Source organism: Dermacentor variabilis, unplaced genomic scaffold (assembly GCF_050947875.1).
Source record: "Dermacentor variabilis isolate Ectoservices unplaced genomic scaffold, ASM5094787v1 scaffold_12, whole genome shotgun sequence".
Lineage (NCBI taxonomy): Eukaryota > Metazoa > Arthropoda > Arachnida > Ixodida > Ixodidae > Dermacentor > Dermacentor variabilis.
In genome coordinates this window covers 40,982,014-41,005,560 of record NW_027460280.1, presented here as the reverse complement: position 1 = coordinate 41,005,560, position 23,547 = coordinate 40,982,014, and the positions used below count along the sequence as shown (strand labels likewise).

Below are 23,547 nucleotides of genomic sequence, written 5' to 3'. Positions count from 1 at the left end.
TGTTCGCGCTGTCAATCATGAGTGTCGTATACAGTTGCCACACCTCCCCCTTGTCTGGCCTTTATCGCGAAGATAGGCAAAGCGTTCGCTGTCGGCAAATAGCTCCACTGTCGCTTTCTTCGTTTCCTCTGACCGTCGAGTCATCTAACGGGATGGCACTCATTCTTTGTCACTCACCAGGCTGCACAGATTTTCACTGTGTTGTCATGCGCCAATAGGGAGCTTTATTTATAAATAGCGTCCTCAAGCGGCATTGCATACCAAAAGCCAAAACCTTTTGTTCGCTTTTTTTCGCTCCTCTGCACGCCTTCCAAATAGTGCATCCTCTAACTTTGGGTCGCCTATCTCTAAAACTCCCCATTTCGCGCTATTTACAAAGAGAAACACAAGGATAAACATGAGATTTATTTTGTAGGAATAAACAAGGAAACAACAGCTTCATTTAACCATTTTTTATTCATGTACCCTAAAGGCCTTTTTACCGACATTACATAGGGGTTTACATAACGTTACATCACATATCACGGTGAATAAATAATGAACCTATAGAAGCAAAGAGCGCCATTTACTGAGAACATAACTTGATAAAACATATTTATATTTATAAAATTTTTATATTTATAAAATATTTATAAAATAAAATATTTATAAAATATATTTAAAAATGCACTGCAAACAATGAGAAAATACTGGAAAAAGTAGAACAATAATGCTAGTGGCAACAATAGAGAATAATACCATTCTGACAGTCGGCACGCAATAAGCGCTTCAGTTTGCTAACAAAAGCGTCGTGGTTGTTGAGAGAAACGATTTCCGTAGACAGCTTATTCCAATGGTAAATGGCAAGGAACAATGGCGAATGACGCATAAGCTTGGTACGAGCGATCTTTAGTTGTACTTTAAAGCCGTGGTCTAATCGGGGAAAGATGCGATGGGCCGGTTTGGTGAGAGATTCTGTGAATGGCGCAGGATTGTAATAAAGTCGGTGAAAGTGAGGCAACAGGGTAACAAGTCTTCGTGTTTCCAGTGAACATAAATTCAGACACGATTTGATATCAGTAATGCTGCAGTAGCGAGAGTACTTCCTTATGATACACTTAGCGGCCTTATTCTGCAATGATTCGAGTTTCCCGGCAAGGTATGCTTGATGCGGGTTCCAGATAATAGCGGCGTATTCTAGTTGCGATCTGACTGAAGTTGTGTATGCTAATAGTTTGGTTTCCTGATTTGCGGAATGTAAGTGACGCCTAATAAAACCCTGGGTCTTCAACGCATTGGTGGTGATGTAATCAATGAGTTGGAGCCATGTCAGGTCTGAAGAAATATGAACGTCTAACTATTTTACTGCAGGAACCTTCTTATTGGCCATGTTATTGATAGAATAAAAGAACACAGTGGAGTTCAGCCGTGGTAAATGTTACAGTTTTGTTTTGGAAACATTAATCACCATCTGCCATTGTTCAGACCACTTAGCGATTTCGTCAAGATCGGACTACAATGCGCATTAATATCAAGAGTCAGTGATGTTTCTGTAAGTAACACAGTCGTCGGCAAATAGTCTAATAGAAGTAAGGTTACTGCTTATGTCATTAATATAAATAAGGAAGAGAATCGGCCCAAGCACAGAGCCTTGCGGCACACCAGACTTTACACAGGTTAGTGCAGAACAAGATCCATTGGCAGAAACAAACTGGTGTCGGTTAGCTAAAAGATGAATGACCCAGTTCAGGACATTCCTGTTTAAATTAAGATTTGCAAGTTTAATTGTAAGACGAGTGTGAGCAACCTTGTCGAACGCTTTTGCGAAGTAGATGAAGACGGCGTCAATTCTTGTTACAGGGTGTCTACCAACCGGGAAAACCAGGAATTATCAGGGATTTTGAGTAGTCTGGAAAACTCAGGGAAAACTCAGGGAATTTGTGCTTCTATCAGGGAAAATTAGCTGTAATTTTATTGAAAGTGTTGAAAGTCGAGGTAATGCTGGCTCCCGTAACAGACAGGAATCGTAATGAATCGTCTTTGACGCCCTGTCGTCGGCTGGAGGAGTTGCCAGTGTGCAGTCAATGACCGACTTTCCGGATTCCCGATCATTTGAACGGCTTCGCGGCACCACCAACGCACCCCATAGTGTCAATGTACCAGAAAGTCTGAAATTTCAAACGTAAGAACTCCTCGCCGTCCGATTTTCCGGAGGTTTTGCTGTGACCGCAGGTCCGGAACGGCGTTAATCAAAGCCACCACCGCTGCCATTTTGATTACCTTGCCGCCTCGAACCGACGCTCTCGCACGCAGATCCGCTAACAGCCGTAGCGACCACGGCGGCAACGCTATGCCTAGCTGCATCGACGTTCGCTATGAACCTTCTTGCCGTTGGATGCCGGGTTTTTATTGAAATAATTCGCTGCTGTCAGCAATGGCACGGACTCTGCCTTTGTGGTCCTCGCGATTGGCTTAGAAGCTTGGAAAGCACGGTGCATTGCATAATGCCGGTTCCCGAAAGTCAGCTTCTCCTCCTTACACATATCTTACTCGGTGAAGCATATGCAAAAGTATTGCAGTGAAGCATAACAAGCGTGGGAAGGGGCTATTGCCATGGGACACAGTATGTATTCCTTAATTATACACGCGCGCACCCGGTATATCCTGTCACAGTACGAGCTCCGATATGCCTAATACGTGTACCGGGAGGCCTACAGAGCATTTTCGAATGTGCCTGTGGCGGTTTAAGACCTTAAGGGCAGTAAATGACATGCATTTATTTTTTCCAACTGGCCGACTTTTCTGACGTTTTCGCGGCCCCTAGGGAGTTCGATAAATCGGATGCGGACTGTGCAACTGACCAAGATGCTTCAAGTGGTCTGTGGGGCGAACGAGTGGCGGAAGGAGGACAAGAACAGAAAGGACCTACGCATTGAGGAATGAACGGGAAAGGTAGCGTGCTGCCGCCGTTTTGAAGGAGCTTGAGCTCAAAAAACAAAGTGTTGGCTGATGCCGAGATGCAGGTGTCCCTCATCCAAACCAAAATAAACTCTTTAAAGCAGTGAAACACAACACTGGGGCGTCGTGCGCGGGTTGAGAGTATGTCAGGACAGTTGAGGTTGACTTACGAGCTGTTGACAGAGCATCTCAATTGTGACAACGTTCTGGCCTAATACCACTGAGCTTGCTGTCAGTTGATAGAAATAGCTCATATTCGAAAATATTTTCTTCTGTATGCATCTCCTTTTTATTCGTATTTGAGAATGTCTGACTGGATTTGCAATTTTGTTCGGGGACATATTATTTGCTGTGCATTTTACTAACCCCTCCCTTCTATTCTCTTTTTGAATAACATAAACACTACTCCTTAGTATTCAAATTGGACTAAGTCGGTTTTTTTTTTTTTTTCGTATGCTTACCAGAGAGTGACAGCATAGGGCGATATGGTTTCAGCCCGTCTTGACATAAAACATAGTTCTGCATCACTCAGGGAATATTGCAAAGGCACTCAGGGAAAACCTGGAAAACTCAGGGAATTCGGAAATGTCAACTTGGTAGACTCCCTGCATTGTTAGGTGATGAACAGCCTCATGAAGGTCGGCTACGATTTCGAAAAATTGTGGCTGACAGGAACGACCACACAAGAACCGTGTTTGTTTTGAAAAATAAAACAACAAGTTTTGCTGATCCAGGTACATCATTATTACCGATGATATTATGTGTTCCAGCATTTTGCAGAGTAGGCTAGTTAATGAGACAGACCTATAATTTGAAAGGGCAGAAGGATCTCCAGATTTAAATATAGGTATAACGCGCGCCATTTTCCAGGCGTCAGGCGCTTTTCCTGTATCAATAGACTGCCGAAAAATTGCAGTGAGGATACGAGCTGTCACTGATTTAGTTAGCTTCAGTAGTTTTGGACATATGTTGTCAGGTCCGGGGACTGAATTATTTGGCAAACGATCAATAGCTTGCTCAATTCCTTCCTGCGTAATCAGAATGTCATTCATGACCGCGTTAATGGTAGCAGCGTTAACACCTGGAGGAATCGGTGTTTCGTTAGTAAACATGGAGCTGAAAAATAAGTTCAATTCGGTGGCAGCCTCAGATGTCTGAAGAAATTCGCCGTCTTTTGCTATCGTTACGAGACTAGCTGAAGGGGGCTTAGGATTTATTACTTTCCAAAGTTTTTGAGTATTCGTTCTCAGTAAGGTTGATAGATCATGATTAAATAATTTATCTTTGGCTCTCTCAATTTCTATTTGACATAGTTTTGACTGCGCGCGGTAGTTATTCCAGACACCTTCAGATGCCGAATGTTTTGCCTTGTTTCATTTGCAACCTGTCATGCAGGCAATAATATGCACCACACTCCTGGTTTTACACGCACCTAATTTTATGAAAGTTGGCGGAAAGCGCGTTCGCGTGTTTACCTTGTTATTGGCTGCCACTGCAGCGGCATAAAATTGAAACTTTGAGTTGAAATTGTGGCGTAGCATGCGAAAGCGCTTGTTTCATGCATCGGAGGGGCCTCTCGACCATCGCCGATTTCAACGTTCGAAAAGAAATAAAAAAGTTTTCATTGCACTTTCGTATTCTCGAGGCATCGGTATTTTAACGTAATCAATTGCAAAATTTTTCAAAAAGAAATAAATGCTTTTCATAGTGTGATTGCTAAATTGTAGTCGGCTATAAAAAAAGAAAACATTTCCTTTTTAAGGTTTAATTTCTCCGTAGTCCGTTATAAAGGCTGCGCTTTAATACGTGGGCGTTTCAGTGTGTAAAGTTGTCTGTATGGCCGAAATTAAGGGAAGCATATCTGTAAGCACCTTTATAGAAACGTTCACTGCTCTGATGTTTTGTAACTCGCTTCTATTTGTTGAGAATCGGGTCAAAGTTACTTTGACGCACAACGAACACAAAATGCGGCAGTAAAGAAAAGTACATAAAAGCTGAGATATACGAGTCGAGTCATTACGCACGAAGCAGAGCCTTTTATATAAGTATTGCACTAGGTATTTGTTTTCGAAAGTTTCAGCTAGAAACTAAGAAAATATTTTTCCTTGCCTCCATCCCGTGCCCTACCACGGCTCTGTGCCGTGTCTTTATCAGCTGCATACTGCTTACAGCTACTGGTGAGAAACTTATGCAGCCCCGGCATCTAACTGTGAGGAAACGCTGCTTGAAGTGCTTACCGGAATGGCAGTCGGGTTGTCATGCTTGCTTGTCTACCCTCGCATTGCTCGTTGCGTACGACACAGGTGGTTAATTTTTGCCGTGAGGCAAACCATAATATGTGCATTCTCGACGCGCATATGAAACTGCGTCGCGTCCGCTTTCGCTACTGCTCTGCGTATATGCGTTTAGTTGTGTATCTTTTACCACTTATTTCGTGTGGTTCTTTGGGGAAAAGGACCAACTCGCGTCTTCACCGAAAGTGCACGTGAGGTTGACGACGGCGACAGTTGTCACGCGGCGCGTCGCCAAGACGCTCCAGAACAAAGCCCCATCCGTACACGTCAGCGCCACGGCAGGCGCGTCTGTCGTGCCGGGCGGAGGATGGCCACTCCTCGCGCATCCGCTGCGGGCGTTGGGCTGCCGCGACTGCCATATGCGCAATACTCGGCGACTGCCGCTCTGTGTGTGTGAGGCTCAGTGTTTCATTGTGGCGTAACTTAAATGATCATACGTCGCGTACGAAATCACGCAATGAAGCCAAGGAAAGCATAGGGGCAATGAGCGGTTTCTTCATTAGACTCGGAAGAATCGTGGAATGAGGGTTAAATGGGCGATGAGCTGGGAGCCCAATCTGCGACCTCAGCGTAACCCTTGCTGCGGGGGTGGCTGTCCCGCCGTTCACTTTACTGCGTGTTTGTGTACATTCATATGTCACGTGGCCCTGGGAGTGTTATGCAGTGCCATGGATGCGGATGCGGAACAACCTTCAAATCGCGGTCTTCACGGAGTGCTCAGTGTTGGGAGCAGGCATCTGGCCTATCCATACCATATCTTTAGGCATCAGGGCTACTAACGTATTGACCTTATCGCTATGTAGTGAGTGAGAATAATCTTGAGAAGCTGAAAAAGGCAAAATAAATTGGCCATTTTGCCTACATTCACTCAGTTCTCTACCTTGCACCGACACCTGTGCAGCACATGAGTCATTTACACGTGCGCCATTTATAGTCTCATTTTGAGCGAGAGCTCATGTGACGCATTAGGTAGACATCTATGCATAGATCGTCTACCGACATACCATATGTCGTAGGTGTACCTACAGCGAAATACTGAGAGTACTACTGTGTGTTCTTCCGTTTGAGAATGAACCATCCACAACCGTTTGAGAATGAACCATCCACAACGACATGTGTTAAGATCTCTGGTTTGTGCACACACAACGCGTTTGCAAAATGAGCTCGTGTAGCATTCGCGGACATATAGTTGTAAAGCGCCGATTAATGTTTTCCTTTGTCGGAAGGGCTTTCTAGAAGGAAGGCTTTTCACTGTGTAGCTCTATTCTATTCGCAAGTTTGGCACACTACTGCGTTATGGCGACTCCGTGGTGGAACCGCATAGCGCGTTTTCCGCGAGCGAAAAACGCGAGGCGCGGCGAACGTCCGCGTTGCCGTCGACGCGCGAGCACCCGCACCATGACCTGCACGAAAAAAGGGAGCGGCGCTTTCGCGTCGCGTTTTCCGGGTTGCCAGACAACAAAATCCCAACGACATGAATTGTCTCTGTTACCGCATATATAATATGCCCTTAAACTTACAGAACGCCACAATAAAAATAATCTTAATGTAATTAGACAGCGACATTTTTGTCCGAAGTGTATTTATCAAGCTTAATTTCAAGCAGCAAGATTGTGTGCGAAACTGCGACTATGTACCTTCCGCATGCTGAGAGGCCGTTGCCCACATGCCGCTGCCGCTGCTTGTTTACTAGTTCACATAGAAAATAGAGTGTCGGCCACTTACTACCGAGCAGAAGAGACGATTGCTACTATTAAGAGGGATGCTGAGGCCATCTGCTATACCATCTACGCTGAGGGTATCTGCTATAGCTCGCCAAGCCTGGTCACGTTTGATGTTCTTACAATTGCGGTCGCGTACGTCCCACAGGACGCGACGCTTCTCCGCTTCAGTTATTAGGACCTCGTTTAAGGTTGCTTTGTCCATTTTAGGTGAACACGATGCGCGAACGAAATCACGGTGGCACGTGCTTTCTTTGACGCACAGCCAGTTCTGCCGAGAGAAAAAAAAAATTGCGCCAGAGAGGTGTTCCTGTAATGGGGAAGGAACACTAGAGATGCGCAGAGAGCAGGGCCATCTGGTGGCAAAACCAAAATGCCACGTGACCAAATGCCACGTGACTTACCTGAACTCTGGCGGACGCGCCGCGCGACGCGTTCTTTTTTTTTTTTTTTTTTTTCTGCTCTGAGCAGCAGCACGCGGCGGCGCGATTTCGTGTCGGATCATGCTGGGGGCACGCGTCGAAATGACGCGCGCGTCCCACCATCCGCGCGTCAATCGCGCCTGAAATCGCGCCATGCGTGCTTGAGCCTACAGAAGAGGCCGAACACACACCGTAATAATTAAAGCCAAGATTATTTACCGACGCATTTGTACTGCAGGGGCTGGAGTCAATTGTATACAAGCTTAGCGCCGCAAGGAACAGGAGCATTGTGAACAGTAATCGCAACGAACGCGGTCCGCTTTCGCTGAGGCGCCCTTTTTTGTCGCCTGCTCGCTGGTGCAGCTACGAGCGGCCGAGCGCGTGCTCTGTTGTGCACTGCGCGGCACATTGGGCCCGGCGCGTGGTGCTCTCGCCCGAGTTCTCGGCAGCAGATGAGGACGCGTGGCCGCGCCTCGAGAGTGTCGTCCATCCCGGACGCCTTCCATTATTCAGCGCCCGCTCGCGCTCCTGGTATGCGCGCTTGCGCCTCTCGGGAACCCGCTTCGTCTCGCTCCGAGGCTGACCGTAATGTGCACCACGGCGGCTGAATTATTGAGTCGCGGTGGTCGCGCCAGCGCGTGCAACTTCATCCATAAGCAACGCCGGCTGCCGCGGCAGTCCTGTCATGTGCTATAGTTCGTGGCCCCGTCAGTGTGCGCCTCGCAGAATGGCACCCCACCGTCACACGAGGGCCCGCGACAACGATCGCCTCTCTCGGGGCGACTCGGGAGAGCATCGCGCGGTCCGTAACGATTGCGGTCGATCGGCATGTCAGGACCTTATCAGGAGAAACTGCTCCGTCCGAGGCTGGTACCCCTCCGAAGGAAGGTCATCAATTCCGAACGCGAGTGTTCTCGCATCGATCGCAGCGCGCCAAGTTCGACGGCGTCCTTTTGTTGCCCGGCGATGGCCCTTCTCCTGGTGCGTCTGCGCGCCGAGGAAGTTGTGTGCTTGCAGATGCCGGCTTGCAGCGCCTCCGTCTTCATTGTGCTCTCTTTACCAACACGCCGAATGATGGCTTGCGTGGTTCAGATCCGTTCTCGTAGCGTTGCCGGCAGTCTTGTTCACGTCCCCCCTTACACATTCACAGTGTGGACATGTATTTGGGGTTCGTACGCGTGTACGTGTGTATCACGTGTGGTTTTACGGTGGAAAGGGTTTTCGTGTCTGAATTTGGAGGAGATTGGGTGGTGGAGCCTGAAACGGAAAGAGCAGCAACTTTCGCCAGGTGGTTGCTGCGAGTCTTGATTCTTCACATTCGCTTTGTGCTGTGAAGTTTATCAAATGCAGCTAATCGTTCACAGCTCCGAGACGAGGCTCATGCATTCAAAACTACAGCGCCGCACGCGGTAGTCGAAGTCGCGACGATCGATGTGACTTAAGTGACCACTAGTTCAGATCACGCAAGTCGTGAAAATTTTGTTCCGCCGTTGCACTACGTTGTACCTACACGCTGGTTCATTTATAGAATTTTTTTGCGTCATTCTGCTTGCGTAAGCTTAGCTTAGTTGGTATAGCTATTATAGAACGTATACCAAAAAATCCGTTCACTGTTGTGCTTAAAATCGGCCAATCGTGAAGATTCAATGACACATCCTGAATCAGTTATCAAATACCACGTTATTATAGGATACTACTTTTCATGTTGTCTTTTTTTCCCTTTAATTTGAAAGGAGAAAGCTCCGGACGTGCCATCTTTTATTATATTTCTATCGGCATCAGCAGAAAGTTTGAAAACGCTTCGTGACGGCGTGGTAAAGCTCCTGCTCAGACAATCCTCTAGAAGTCTTTGGTTCGGTGTGGGCATAACACATGAACGCGTTCACCCCCATGAATAACGAACAAGTACAGGGATGAGCGCAGAACACGGGAGCGCGGGGCTGCGGCTCTCGCGAACGCCATTGCAAACCTGCGCGTGTGCTTCGCTCCGTGTCGTCTGCTACATTTTTTCGGGCGCTCTAAACGGCTTGCACCGTACCAAACTGCGCTCGCAGCAGTGTTGTACGAGCAGACTCGTAGCTGCGAAGCTAGCCTTTCGTTTGCGCGTCGCATGTAAATGGCTTGAGAATGTCACACCCCGAGGCGAATTGACTGCAACGACTCCAGCAAAGTGTTCTTTCTTGATAGAGAGTTGGCTCTTATGTGAAAAGCTAGCGGTGACGAGAGGGACCAAATTGATTTTCCGCGACAGAAAAGTTAACTGACGTATATCTAGTTCATTAAGGCTGAAATTGGCGACCTGCCTTTTACGTAACTGCGAGTCGGCCTAGTTGGAACAGATTCATCTTAAAAGTTTTTGTGCGCAAACAAATAGGGTCGAAGAAGAGCAGCAACACAAGGTCGAGAAAGCGCTCGTCCTTGTGTGCTGTTCTTCGTCCCTGTTTGTTTGCGCACAAAAGCTTTTAAGGCCTTTTACATGCTGTACCGGAGCACACTGCTGGCTTCCCGCCACAGGAATGTGGTAGTGAATAATTTTCTTAAATGCTGCACGTTGGGTCCCGTCGAGGCCAAAAAATAAAGCAAACGACACGAGGCGACGCCTTCGTGCATCACTGCGCATGCGCCGGCTTGCTTTGATGCGAGGCCTAGCTGGCTGCACTGGCGCTTCGCATATCGCGGCCGTGCGCGTGTGCTCATTCGCTCAGAGTGCAACTGCTGCTCGAACGGTGAAGATTGCCGAAGAATAAACCCGCGGGTCAACTTGTAGCTGCTCGAACAAATTAGTCTAAAAGCGGGCCTTAGACAAACCTTGAACGTCTGCTTGCTGGGTTAATTGTTTATCCAGAGAAAAGACAAAACCTACTGAAATCTGCGAAAAAAAAACTTTTTTTAAGTTGAAATTCACGATATTTTATTATTCGCTTCATTGAAATCCCATTTCCCTAAACTGGATCGGGAAGATACCACAAACATAAACAGCTATCAAGATGAACGAAGATTGTCACTGTGCGTGTTCTGAAAAATGGTAACGTGGTTGCGAATTATAAAAGTGTAATGGTATCGTTGTTAATTACGTACCGATATCATTACTAAATATTGCGTCAAATAAAGTAAAAACATGGGCTGTGTTATGTTCCTCGTTTTCGTGTGCGAACTGGACGATAAAAATGGCTTTTAAATAATGCTATTTTCTGTTTTGTTCTTTTTTTAATCTTTCTGTCGGGAGTGATTCTTCCGCGTGGTGGTGAGCTGTAGCAACAGGCACGTTTAGCCTAGCGATCAAGGCCAGCACTTGCGCCGCCCGAGCGTCTCTTATAGAATAACTGTGGTGTTTCACCACATGTCCATCAGACCAGTCTCTTAAGAATGCGATATAGCGACGTGAAGTTTCTTTACGTGCTGTAACTGATACTTCGGGGAACAAAAGGGGTTGCAGGTACGTATGTGGAAGGTCCTTTTGTTGCAGATTTTCCATGAGAGCGTCCCTTTCATCTTGGAATTTTGCGGACGACCAGAGAAAGTGTTCGATGTCTCCTGTCTCGTCGCATGTCGTACACTTCGGAGAATTGATACGCCCCGTCCTAAATAACCATACTGGTGTACTAGCAGATCCTGTCCTTATTCGATATAGAAGTGAGGCTTCCTCTCGACGAAATCTCTTGAATACGCATGGCATATGTAGTGGAACCCAGAGTGACAAAAAGGGATTTCGAATGTCAGATTTTTAAACTTGATTACTCTTTGTGCCCTTGACTTTGGAAGGATAATGGAGCGATGCGTATGCAAAAGGCATCAGCTTTTTCGTTGTCAGGATCTTTTTATTGCGATAGCAATTATATGGGCACTCCAGGCGTATTTCTGCCGTCGGCGTCGCCGTGAGGTTCTGTGTAAAGTACGAGGTCTATAAAATCGTCGCCGCGCGCCTTATGCTGTATGTGCTAGTGAAAGCATGCGAGGGTGAGTCGGCGAACGCGGCTCAATCTCGTGTGCAAGCGAGAAAGGCGGGCTGGAAGCGCGCCCTCTCCTCTCGCTCGCGAGGCACGGGGGTGAGGCGAGGGGCTGAACAAGCACGACTGAACGAGGACGTAGAAAGAAACAGAGACAGCGCTGTCTTTGTTTGTCTGTTTCTTTCTACGTCCTCGTTCAGTCGCGCTTGCACATTATATCATTGTTAATTTAGCTAGTAAGCGAATGTTTACAAGTTCATACGGCCGATAAAACTACTATCCTCACTTCGTATAGCTATCTACTAATTTGCTATCGCAATCGGTACTTAGCCTTTCGGGCGAAACTGCGACTTTTTCTATATCTCGTACGCTTTCTCTGCTCACTGTGGCGCATGGCATTCGCAAAACATTTACTCGGTGGTTGCCGAAATATGGACATGGCTCCATGCTTGTGCGCATTCCGTAGTCGCAAAAAAGCAGCTCCCGCGGCGCAGCAGTGCATGCAGAGCCATGACCGATATTGCAAACACGTGAAAGGCCCCACATCGGGCCGTCCTCTTGCAGAAGCGCATCTGCACGCGGTGATTGACAAGGTCGCAGTGAAGCTGCCAGGGCAGATGCGATCGCATCTACGATGCGACTGACAGCGCATCCTTTTGGGGCAGCACAAAAGGCAGATGGGGTTGTTTTGTTCCCCGATGAAAATGCGCTTTGCGTAACCCAAGTGTTGCATCCTTTCTGCTGCTGCTCCTCTTCCTAACAAAGCGCGCGTTCAGTTGGTATCGTTCTCGCGATTCCTTTATCCCTGCTTCCTTGCCTGAGGAAAGCCGCGACTCGTAGTGATCCGGGCACAATGCGGGCTCTATTGTCTGGCGTCGAGGGTGTCGCCTGGTGTTTGTGACGTCCGTCGCGGTCACGCGGTGTCTTCGCTGCGGCCATCGAGACAAGGTGCGGTCGCTCGAGGCGCTTGACAGGCGCCGCCGCCCGCTACCCGCCCGCTTTGCCTGTCGCTCTGCGCACGTGCCGGAGAGGGCAACTAGGGCACGGTCGAGACCCGGAGGCCGTTCCGTTGGCGACCGCCTAGCTCTGCGTCTACATTTTAATCCGACACCACAGCGCCTGTCGCTTCGGCCTGCGCGCTTCAACCTAGATATGCCATTGCAAGATTTGTTTAAACGGACGTACTCCATCGTGTGGCATCGACGGTGCGGTGCGGTCTCCAGTTTTTCTCAAGAGTTTTGTAGGAAGTCTTTCTTCGTGTTACTGTATTGCGCGTTCGTGTGTTGTTTCGTCCAAGTTCTAGTAGTTCTTGGCTCTTGCCGATGATGTTGGCGTTTGATGGCTTCATAGCCTATATTACATAAAAAGATAAGCGTATGGGTAATACAGTGTCTCACACACTGTCCTCTTGGTACTAGCCTGTTATACCTCGGTGGCACAGGAGAGGCATTTTCTTTTACGTTCTTTTAATAGTCTCACAATAATTTTTCTCCTCTTGGTACTGTCCTTGATCAAGCTTGCCATCACAGCATTCCATTATTCTCAATTCTACACGCTAACACACCTTCCCTCGTTTCCGCACCCACCTGCCTTACACCCTCTCCCCTTTAGAAGAACCCCACCTATATATTCTGTGACGATGAAAGCATACGTCGCCTTGAAGAAGACAAGTCCACTTGTCGAAACGTTGGCTCCTGCTTTACCTTGTTCTCGTTTTGTTCACTGTCTGATGGCCGCTACATATATATATATATATATATATATATATATATATATATATATATATATAGTGTCCTAGCTTACGTTAGCCAAGGTGTTCAAAGAAATACAAATATTTAAGAAGCACTGTGCAACTTACGATCTGAAGACGTACGACATAATTGTATCTTGCACTGGCCTTTTCTGAACCCCCCCCCCCCTTTCTTTTTCCCCCTTAACACAGCTTGGCTAACGTTAGCTGGGAAACATCGTATCTATAAAGTTCACGTTGAAACGCACAACAAATTCATTTTGCGTCAAAAGTCGGTGCCGTCGCCTTCGGCCGCGAATGCGACTGCACCGCATTTGGTTTCACCTCCACGCATTCATTTCGTCACGTGGGTCGCCCGCCCCGAAGGTTGTTTACGGACCTTGCCGTTCGCTTCTTCTCGCTTGTTTTCGAAACGACCAGCTTCTCAGGCGGGAGAAAACTTTCTTTCTTCCCTTTTTTTTTTTTATTTTCTCATTTGCCTTTTTCTTCGGAATTTCTTGCTCATTTTCTCCCATTGATCGGTTGGGGCTTCCCCTGCGCCCCATTTCTTTCACTCGTCGTTTGCGACGAAGTGGCGCGTTATTACAGCAAGTGCCGAACGAAACGGAGAAAGAGAAATGGTCTGATGCTTTTCGTGAGAAGCCATATCTTTATGAACACGAGCGTGTGTGCACGATGCGTGGGAGATGGCCAAGGAGTGAGCCACGTCGGCGTATGGCCTCCGTTTCTTTACGAGCGCCTGCGAGGCTCGTCGTGTGCCGAATGGTGTCGGCTTCCTGCCGATCCTCGTCCTGCAAAGCCCTGCATTCACAATTTTTGCTCTTTTACAAAGAAACTGGCCTGTGCGTACAACGGTTCGCTACTAAAGGAGCGATCCGGTGGCTCTTTACGAAACGTGGGTGGTTCTTTGCCTTGGCGCAAGCAATAGAGATGCCAGGGCTCGGACGAAAACTGTATTTTGGAAGGCGCTTTTCTTTTTATCCGGGGCATAAAAAGCACGGAAAAAGAAGCATAATAAAATGTTCTTTAGTATGATAAGGCTGATTGAGATAAATCGCGTGTCACTTATGTGACTTTATGTGCACAAGCATTTGTGCTAACAATAGTTTGGTTTAATACTTCTGATGTCAAGTGGTATGCATTATTTATAAGTTCGTTCCCCCGTACGTCAAGCTCGACACCAATGGTCGTGGGACACGTATGATCGTCTCGTATCCAGCTTTTCTGGACACAAGGTTTATAGTTCGCGTGAGTGCCACCACGTGGCGTACTGACCTTAAACTTTTCAAACTTCCCGCGGTGACGCGTGATGACGTTAACAAAACAAAAATAAAATAATTAAAAGCTATCCCTGCGCATTGAACTTCGCCACAATGTTTGTCCCGCCGGCGTTATCAGTGTTCTTGATAAAGCGTAGCCGCTCGTCGCCTGGAAATGCTCGTCATCCTAAGAGCGTTTAGTCGCGACGAGCAATGGTTGATTCTGGGCTTTTGATGCGGTTCTTTTTTTTTTCTTGTGTTTTTCCTTTTCGGTGTTTTTCCTTTTTCAATAATCGGCCTGCAGCTTTTCTTATTCGCGAAAAACCCGCTCGTTCCATTGAAAACGCGCTAGCTTCGTGCCGGGGCCGCTTGGGGCGCTAGTTGGTGCGTGTCCGGAAAATCTGGATATGGTGCATGAAAAGCGGCAGGAAGGTCAGTCCGAGTAATGTTCTCATTCACCGAGGTTCAGCAAAAGCTGGCTTCGAAAGCCTAATCACACGACCGGCCCTTAGAGCAGTATTAGCTTTTGATTTCACCAAGTGCGAAAGCACATGCGAACTGAAAGACTGACATAACTGTGCAGCATTATCCAATAGTTGCGCCGTACTTCCTCCTGATAGTGTCGAAACAAGCTTGACATCCTGCAGTTCTATTTTAAATCACTGTAGTGGCACAAAGGTGAGCGTGAGAAGCAAAAAGAAAAGATATAATCTCGCCATTTGGCTGTTCCTAGTAAGAGACAAAGGCGTACTGCGTTGTGTACTGCTAACATTGCTCGTCTAAAAGCCTCCACAGGTAACTTCTTTGACTCTCAATTTCTCTGGAGGTCTTCGTGTTGTCGTTTTCCAGTGGCGGGGGCTCTCTTGTTGCACATAATTGCACGCAGAACTAGACTTTGAAGATTGATGTTTTATAGCCCTCCGACGAAAGCACCGGGGGCAAGTGGCCAGCTTCGAGAAGAATTCCCCAACTCCATTACCCTTAATAGGCCTATAAACCATCGCTCTTTCTATAAAGCTTTGCCATACCATAGAAGTCTTCTGATTGGCTTGAATTAATGACACGGGGACACTTTCGAAATATTACAGCCTGCGACCGCTAGCGAGTGGCAGAATGGAATATGGTACTTTGCTACCATTCAGTAGAACATTGCTGTGACATTTGACCACGGTCTCACCGTGGCAAAGCTTCGTGATATTGTCGACGCAGAAATGTTTGCTACGTCCGCGCATCCTGCCCCCCCCCCCCCCCCATCCTGCCTGCCGCCTCTCCCTCCGAAAGAGTAGAGTACCTTGTATGGTCGGCATATGGGAATTCAAAAACCCACTAAGAATCTGGAGTGAGTACCTTGTATGGTCGGCAGATGGGAATTCAAAAACCCACTAAGAATCTTGAGCGAATGAAAATGCTGACATAAACATGTATAATGTAAGCGTTTTGCCGTACGAGTGGAGACATCTGCTTGCAGGAACCGTTGCCTGCGGTTCCTCGCTATATGTTGCTATATTTCAGGGAGTCTTTCCAACAATCTCCCATGTTTGTGGGAAAAAAAAAAATCGATTTTTTCCTCTTGTTTTCTTTTTCTTTCGGCCTTCAATATTTCCGAAAATTTTCCATCTCAAGTGGAACAGTATACAGTGAACTAGATTAGCGTGCTGCTTTAAACTGAGAACAGTGATGTAGGAAAGCGGAATCGTACAGAATATTCACTGAGAGCGTTTTTCTTTTTTATTCATGCCTGTTATGAGGCCGCTAAGCTCGCGCGGCCAGCTGTGGACATTCGGCCTGGCCGCTGTCTGCCAGCGTAACCGCATGGGGCACGGTATGCGCGCTGAACCGTCTCGGAGTCGGGCGCGCCTCAGTAGCTTGGTGTGCGCCGATCAATCGCAGTTCGTGGATCAAGGAAAATGAGAGGTCCTGCATCCGAAACGGAGGCCGGCTGTCGAGTTTGTGCTGCGTGCAAGGAGCGCGTGACTAAGTGCGCATCATGAGTTTCGTCGCCCCTCTTCCACTGTCAGACGCGCACTGACTCCAAGACGAAGTGGACGCACACATGCGGGCACGCATTTGCGGAGCCATTCTTACTCTACTGTATGGTATAACTATAGTGTATTGCAGCGGGGCGAGTGGGTTTTGCATAAAGCACAAGCGACCAGCCGCAACCTTTTTACCCCCGTGCGGTATAGCTTCGGCTGATGTTTTTATTATCCTTTCTAAGTGCCGACTGGTTCTCGATGATGGCGAGAAAAACTTTCCGCGTTGCGGCACACTGTTGCCTCTAGAGTACAGGGCTCACTTCGAGCGGGCTTTGAGCGACCATTCCGGACACTGAAAACTTCAAAACAGCAGTACGTAGCATAGTTTGTAAGCTGCGCAATTTCTTTACATGTTTTGTTCTGTGTTTAAAAGCACTCCTTTCCGTAAAGCCTTCAGGCCATGAACGTAAGTAAATTGGATCCACAGTCGAATTCTAGCAGTATCAGCCGATACTTGGTCGGAAGAGACGGCCAAGTGCCGCCAAGTAGGTGGGTCACCACGTAAAAGGCGTAATTGCGCAGCCGTGGCGTGGTCTGTTCTAAATTTGTAAATTCTTAAATGTAGTTAAACGAAGCATCGCCCAATCTTGCCTTAGGGCAGCTTTAACCCCGTCACACCATCACCGGATAACAAGTAGCCTCCTACCGAAGTGCAAAGGCTGCAGCAAGCCGTCTTTCCGGGAGGTCGAACTGCTGACTTCGATGACGGAACCGCTATTCTGAACCTTAAGGCGGCCAAATGATGAAAGAAAGGATAAAAATGATATAACAGCCCTCGTTCTAGTACGGTAGTGTGCATTAGGTATCTCGCAGGTTAAAAAAAGATATCAGAGAAAATAGCAAATATTCAGTTTAGCGTACGCGGTGATCTGTCAGCTCTTTGCCGTAGAGAAAAACGAAGAATTTCCGGGAAAGAAAACGGGAATGTGAAAAGAGACACATGCGATGTTCCATTAAATGCACGTACGCTGTTTATATACATGTCCAAGTTAACGTGAGCCAAGCTGTCGAAGGAAAAATACGATTGAAAAAACACGGCGCAAGATGCAATCCTAAGACGGTGTTGGATCGACAGACCTCGGATGACCGGACACCGTAGGCTTTTTAATTGTAGCTAGCACCGTGTTCATTTTTTTTTTTGAATAATTTGTTTTCATTGAAAAGCTCGGTTAGCGTTTGCAGCTACACGCGGTGTAAGATACCGTTTTCATGCAGGCTCTTTTGTATCGGCCAAACAAGCCGATGTATTGATGGTCGTTTCCAGGAGCATGCGTATTCGCCATTCGTATGTCAGAACATTGTAAAAAATGTGATTGTGAACCAGCTCTTGAAAACTGCACGTTCCTAGGACGCGTGCGCGTGAGATAAGCGAAGGTTCTCACAGTGTGCCTCACTGCCTTGTATTGAATTGGATTGGAGAAACTTTATTTATGCCTGCAGTTGGGCGCTCGCGCGCCCCGACGAGGGCCTACGTCATCCTCGAAGTTGCCGTTACTCGGCGCGGGTCTCCGCTCGCCGTTGCCGGCTCGCTGGGTCCGTGCCTTTCGAGCGCCTCGAGGACCTGCTGGACGGCCCAGAGCTGATCGTAGTGAACTCTACTTATCGAATGCGTGATAGCCTGTAGACAACATTGGCTGTTGATTAATTGACTTCTTAAAAAAAATAATTTCTGCCCAGATTCTCATTCCTATATATTGCAGTTGATATGCAATAAATACTGGTTGTTAGTCAGCGCTTTGTCGGTCGTCTTCACTACGTCCCATGTTTTGCGCTGTTCGATTCCCTTCTAAACTGGGTTGGCTGCGAACTCGTGAATGCCGCATCATGCATAAGGTGGCCGAGAGGTCATGTACCCTCGGGAGTAGGAAGTATAGAGGCCATAACATCAGGAAAGACATGTTAAATGCCCAATGGGTTGGTGAAACACGCAGACGCAGCTGTAGCGCTTCATTTCCGACTCCATGCTAGGCCGAGAGGAAAAAAATCCAGACTCGCGACTGTAATCTTTCTGCGGGGACTTCGACACAGTGTTCAAGCGCGCTGACCCTGCTTTGCTCTTGTCCTCAGCTGCCCGCCGTACCTATGGCGTTGCGCTGCGGAGTTCGAGGCCGCGGCGACCGCATTTCGATTGCGGCAAAATGCAAAAAACGCTCGTGTGCTTAGATTTAGGTGCACGTTGAAGAACCCCAGGTGGTCAAAATTAATCCGGAGTACCCCACTGCGGCTGGACTCATCATCCGATCGTGGTTTTGGCACGTAATGTTCAGTGGCACTTGCAGCGCTAACACACTTGAATATCTTTGAGGGCACACCTGTGCCAAGTCCTCAATTCAAGGACCCCCGAGCGGGCTTCGGCGTGGCCGGTACTCGCAGGCTGCCGGGTCTGGTAAACCTGTAGTGAGTAGTGGCTGACCTCATCCACTGCCGTCGCCCTCGTGTGCATGCTTCCTTGAAGCCGCGCACCCATGCTTGCCCGCGGGGCCGAGCAAGAGAGCGCTCCGAGCGCGAGTCACGTTTGTCACGGCGACGCCGCGCGTCGTCACAACAGTGCATGCCTGTTGTGCGTACTCGGTGGCGCGCTCGACGACGCGCTATCGATCTGCGTGCTTGACGTGTCCCCGCGAGCGCCGTGCTTCGCCCGACCCCAGCGGGGACGCTGCCGCTTCTGCCCGCGTTTCTTTCTTGTCGACGCTAACAAGCGCGTTCCGAGGGGCGCACGAACGATTCGGCCCGCGGGGCCCAGGCGCTGTGGTGAAGTTACAGGAATAGCATGCGAGTCGGGGAGGGCGCTCGTTTAAGATTCGCTCGCGCAGGGGCAAGTGGGGACGTAGTTGTTTTCGGAAGTGCACATACTCGCTCATTCATTGTCTTTGATATTTCGTGCTGCATTGCACTCAAAGCGTTTGTATGGCTGGTGAAAGATTCAGCGGGGCGAGGGAAGGCAACGTAGCATTTTAATTGTCCAACGGGCTTTTTTGCTTGAATCCACCCGGAGCCTAATCTAACCAGGAGAGATTAAATGTCAGCATATGTACGTTTATGGGATGCATTATGTGGTACACTCTGGGTTTTGAAGCAGTAATTTTATCTTCTGAAAATATGTAACTCCTACACTTCCATGTAGTCAGCTCTACAGCTCCCCTTGTGTGCATGTTTTGCCGAGCATACTTTACCTTCTCAATCCTCTGCTTGTTAATTTCATAAAAATTCATGTTGCATTCTGTGCAAAGATTAGTGTTTGACAGTGAGTGAGTCAAATATTTTATTAGAATCACACTATCAAATGATGCACACACATTCAAGGCAGCATTAAATACATAAGTAGGGTATCATTTTGATGCTCTGTATGGCCATAAATGTGCCCTATATTTGTTCATATGAGCTTGTTGTACACCACTTGCTTAGATGTCCTGCTTACTGGCAACATTTTTCTGCTTGAAAGTAAAACCTTGCTGTTCTCTAATCATCCACCTGGATTTGACTTTCTTCTATTGCATTCATCTTTTTTACCCGTTGCATACTTATTGCTTACAAAAAGTTTTGGCTGCATTTAGAAGTTGCATTTTTATTTGCATATTTGTTTGCATAAATTTAAGAGAATTAGAGACATCGCTGGGACAACTACAGGTCCATGAGAGTAATAGCATAACTGTATTTGTCTTGTGAAAGCATTTGAAATTTATGTTTGGAAAGTACAGGTAACACAGACCTTATAATAGGTGGACAAGTATACAGGCTGCAGATTTAAGAACTTTTCGTATTTTTGGTTGTAATTGGAGCTGTCAGGGTGAAAAAGCTTATAAAATAATTAAGTAATCTAAAGCTAAGTGTGTATGAGGTGAAATCTCTGAATCATATATGACCATGCTCAGAAAACTGCCTTTGAATACAGAATACTCTTTTTTGAACACTCTTATTTCTGAAAGCATGAAAAGAGACAGAATTGTGCAAAGGGTGAATGAAGTAGACGTATAACCTTAAGAAGAGGTTAATTGTGTCTACCAGTGGATGGAAGCCAATGTTCACTCAAAACTGGGCATCATGTTATTAAGGGAAAGGCAAAAGGTCACCACAATTTCATCGGAATAGCAATAATGAAACAAAGAAATTAAATGGGAGTAGATATGTGTAGGGAATGTTTGGTTGTTTGTATTGATATGGGATTTGAGATGAATACTAACATCATGCAAGCAAGGAACTAAATATAACTTAAGGCTTTATACTAGCACATGTGATAGATGGACGGACGGACGGACGGACGGACGGACGGACGGACGGATGGATGGATGGATGGATGGATGGATGGATGGATGGATGGATGGATGGATGGATGGATGGATGGATAGAAAAACTTTATGGTCCATTAGGTCGCGCTAGTTTCGTGGCACCTCATTTTAGTTTTGTGAATGCAGCAAAAATGAAAATTGCATAAATGAAGAAAACTACACCAGGTGGGCAAAAATTAAGTATCCTCAATTAAGAAACTGCAAGTTGTTAATCAAATAGGATTGTTGCTTTTCATTTTTAGCCACTTTTCATTGTGTACTAAAGAAATTTCCCATAGGTGAAAATACTTATACCTAGAAGAGAGTCTGTACAAGTAGCTGAGCACTAACCAGGTAGACAGGCACATGAAAAGGCCAGCACAAAGCCTGTATTTGCAGAAGTTTTTGTTCCGTGAATGTTCATGTTCAACAGAATGTGAATTTTAAAGAAATACTTGGTATGAAGATTTCAAAAGTTAATAGATACTGAATGACAAACATTCAACTTGCATTTCTTGAAGTATTGAATATTTCCGTACCTTTAGTCTCATTTTTAATGCAAGACATAGCTTTGCTGATATGAGCCTGTTGATGTTCTTATATCTGTACAAAATGCATTATTTGCAACATTCACTGCTTTGCCAAAACTGGTGGGTGATGATTTTTTTAAATAGGCAACTTCTGCAGAAATGTAGTCATGATTTTGTTTCTTACAATCTGCCTTTTCTGTTCTAATCTTCTGGAAATGAAACTGACTGACATTCATTATGGATAGTTTCTTGTCATCCACTTGTGCTGAGAAAGAGAGCTGCAAGATTTTCCTCTTCTGTGGCACTTTCTGTCTTTTGAAAAGGCGTGCCTTGTTCTCTCATGTTTAGTTAGCTTCTACGGGCTAATATTTTGTCACACATGTGTTGATTGCAGAATGTGGCCGTGACACGAGTGACAATGAACGGCTTCGAGAAGAGTGAGAGTGTGGAGGATGGGACTCTGGACAATGCACGCAGCTCAACACCCAACAGCAATGTAGCCGGCCGAGAGCCCAATGGCAACCTGAGCCCTGTATGTGAGGACAAGCTTCACTCTGAGCCCCCGGCACCCTTGCCACCACCTCGAACCTCCTCTTCGCACAGCTACCTCAACAAAGTCTGCAAAATGGCTGCCCGAACTGAAGGTATGTGGCAGAAATTGGTCTCTATCACACCCTCTAGAAGGATTGTTGAATGACAAGGCTGCGTGATATTCTAAGGCGCTGTTTAGTGCACTCTTTTGTCTTGCATGGGAACATGGCAGACAGTGTAGAAGTGCCGTTTGCGTGGCTGTGCTATCCTGTTTGGCTTGTTTGATTGGAATCATGTTGGAGACTGAAGAAGTGGTAAGAGTTTAGGTGCTGTGTATGATTTGAAACATTATTCCTTTCTTGGGGGGTGATGCTTGTCACAGTTTCATAACTGCACCATAAAAGTCGTAGCCTTTGGTAGTTAATTTGATAGTTTGATAGTGATAATGATAGCTTTGTTAATTTTAAGTCACAATTTGCTTTAAAATATAGCTTAATTGCATTGAACCATTTGCTACTTTGAGTTTGGTCATTTAGTAATTGTAGCCCACAACTTGCATGGAAGAAATGTTACTATATATCTGCCAGATGCAAGAAGCTAGTTTCATAGGGTTAATTCCACTCATTATATATAATAAAATTTCTGCTTCTTGTGCATGGGTAGCACTCGCTTTGACAGTGTTTGCACGTTAAGTGCCATGGTTTATCATATTCGGATAAAACACCAGCTCAGCTTGCTTGACAAATAGAAGTGGCAGCATAGTGATTGTGCTGCTCTAGAAATTTCCTGCTGCTCAGTAGCGAAATGGCAATTTTCATCAACAGTGGAGGATGACATGTTCATGTTTGCAATAATCCTCTGCCTGATTTTATTTCATGCTCTGTCATCAAATGCTTCTACTAACTGTACAGGATGCAGCCAATGCAAAAGAAACAGACACCTTGTTGTAGCTACTGTCACCCTTACTTTAATGATGAGCACTGTTGTTGCAACTTTGTCAGGCAAAGGCGGAGGCCACTGGCCCCGGCCGGCACCACACAGCAGCAGCTTCGATGAGTGCACCTCCATGGAGTACCAGCACATGGCAGCTGCCCGGAAACCTGCACGGCCCAAATCTGAAATCTTCTTCTCTCACGAGAAGGGATCCAAAACACCCCGGTGTCCTTCCATGACATTCGAGGTTAGCGATCACCAGCTACCTCTTTTCCGAGTCTTTAGTGAATTAACATGCCAATACAAGTACTTGCTGGACACTCCAATTGTATTTTATACAGTAGTAAATAGTAGAAATCTTCTACAGTACTTCCGGTACACATTCTCTGAGTATTGGGAAAGAATAGATGTAGTCTAAGCAAAAAGCTTTGCACATCATTGAAAGAAAGCTGGGCAAGTTAAGCCAACATATTCGTAAGGCTTAGACCTCTTCAAGTCTGCTGACGATGATGATAGTAAATTATCTTCAAAACGTGGTGATTGCACACATCACAAAGCTCATGCACTTTCCACCTTTCAGCCATGCAAAGTGTGGTGTAATGCCTCCCCTGGGCTAGAGTAGGTATAGGTAGTGTATTTCGTTAATACTCTGGCGATTCGTCTAATAAGTATTTTCTTAGAAATGCCTCTCCACTCTAATGCCTTTGAATCGGCAAAGAAAGTGACCGGTCATGAAATTTCACGTCGGGAATTGGTGAGGAGGTTACTGAAGTGCAGAAATTGCTGTAACATCTTCAGTCGGAGGCAGTGCTACCGTCCATTTGGCAGGGTCAAAGAAGGGCTTTGAGTCAACGTGAATGTTTACCAGTGCTGAGTTAACCACTAAATAAAATGTCAAATATCTTGGCTCTATTTTAATGAC

At 46.6% G+C, this 23,547-nt stretch overlaps 1 protein-coding gene across 6 annotated transcripts in view; it reads left to right on the top strand.

The window, feature by feature from the left end:
• Positions 1-23,547, top strand: part of LOC142566137 (cyclin-dependent kinase 14-like) — a 126,342-nt gene that overhangs the window by 82,675 nt on the left and 20,120 nt on the right. For all 6 annotated transcript variants that reach the window (XM_075676954.1, XM_075676956.1, XM_075676959.1 and 3 more), the window contains 2 exons: positions 21,556-21,805; positions 22,694-22,872. In XM_075676954.1, coding sequence (XP_075533069.1) covers positions 21,556-21,805; positions 22,694-22,872 — 429 coding nt within the window. The remainder of the gene's footprint in view (positions 1-21,555; positions 21,806-22,693; positions 22,873-23,547) is intronic.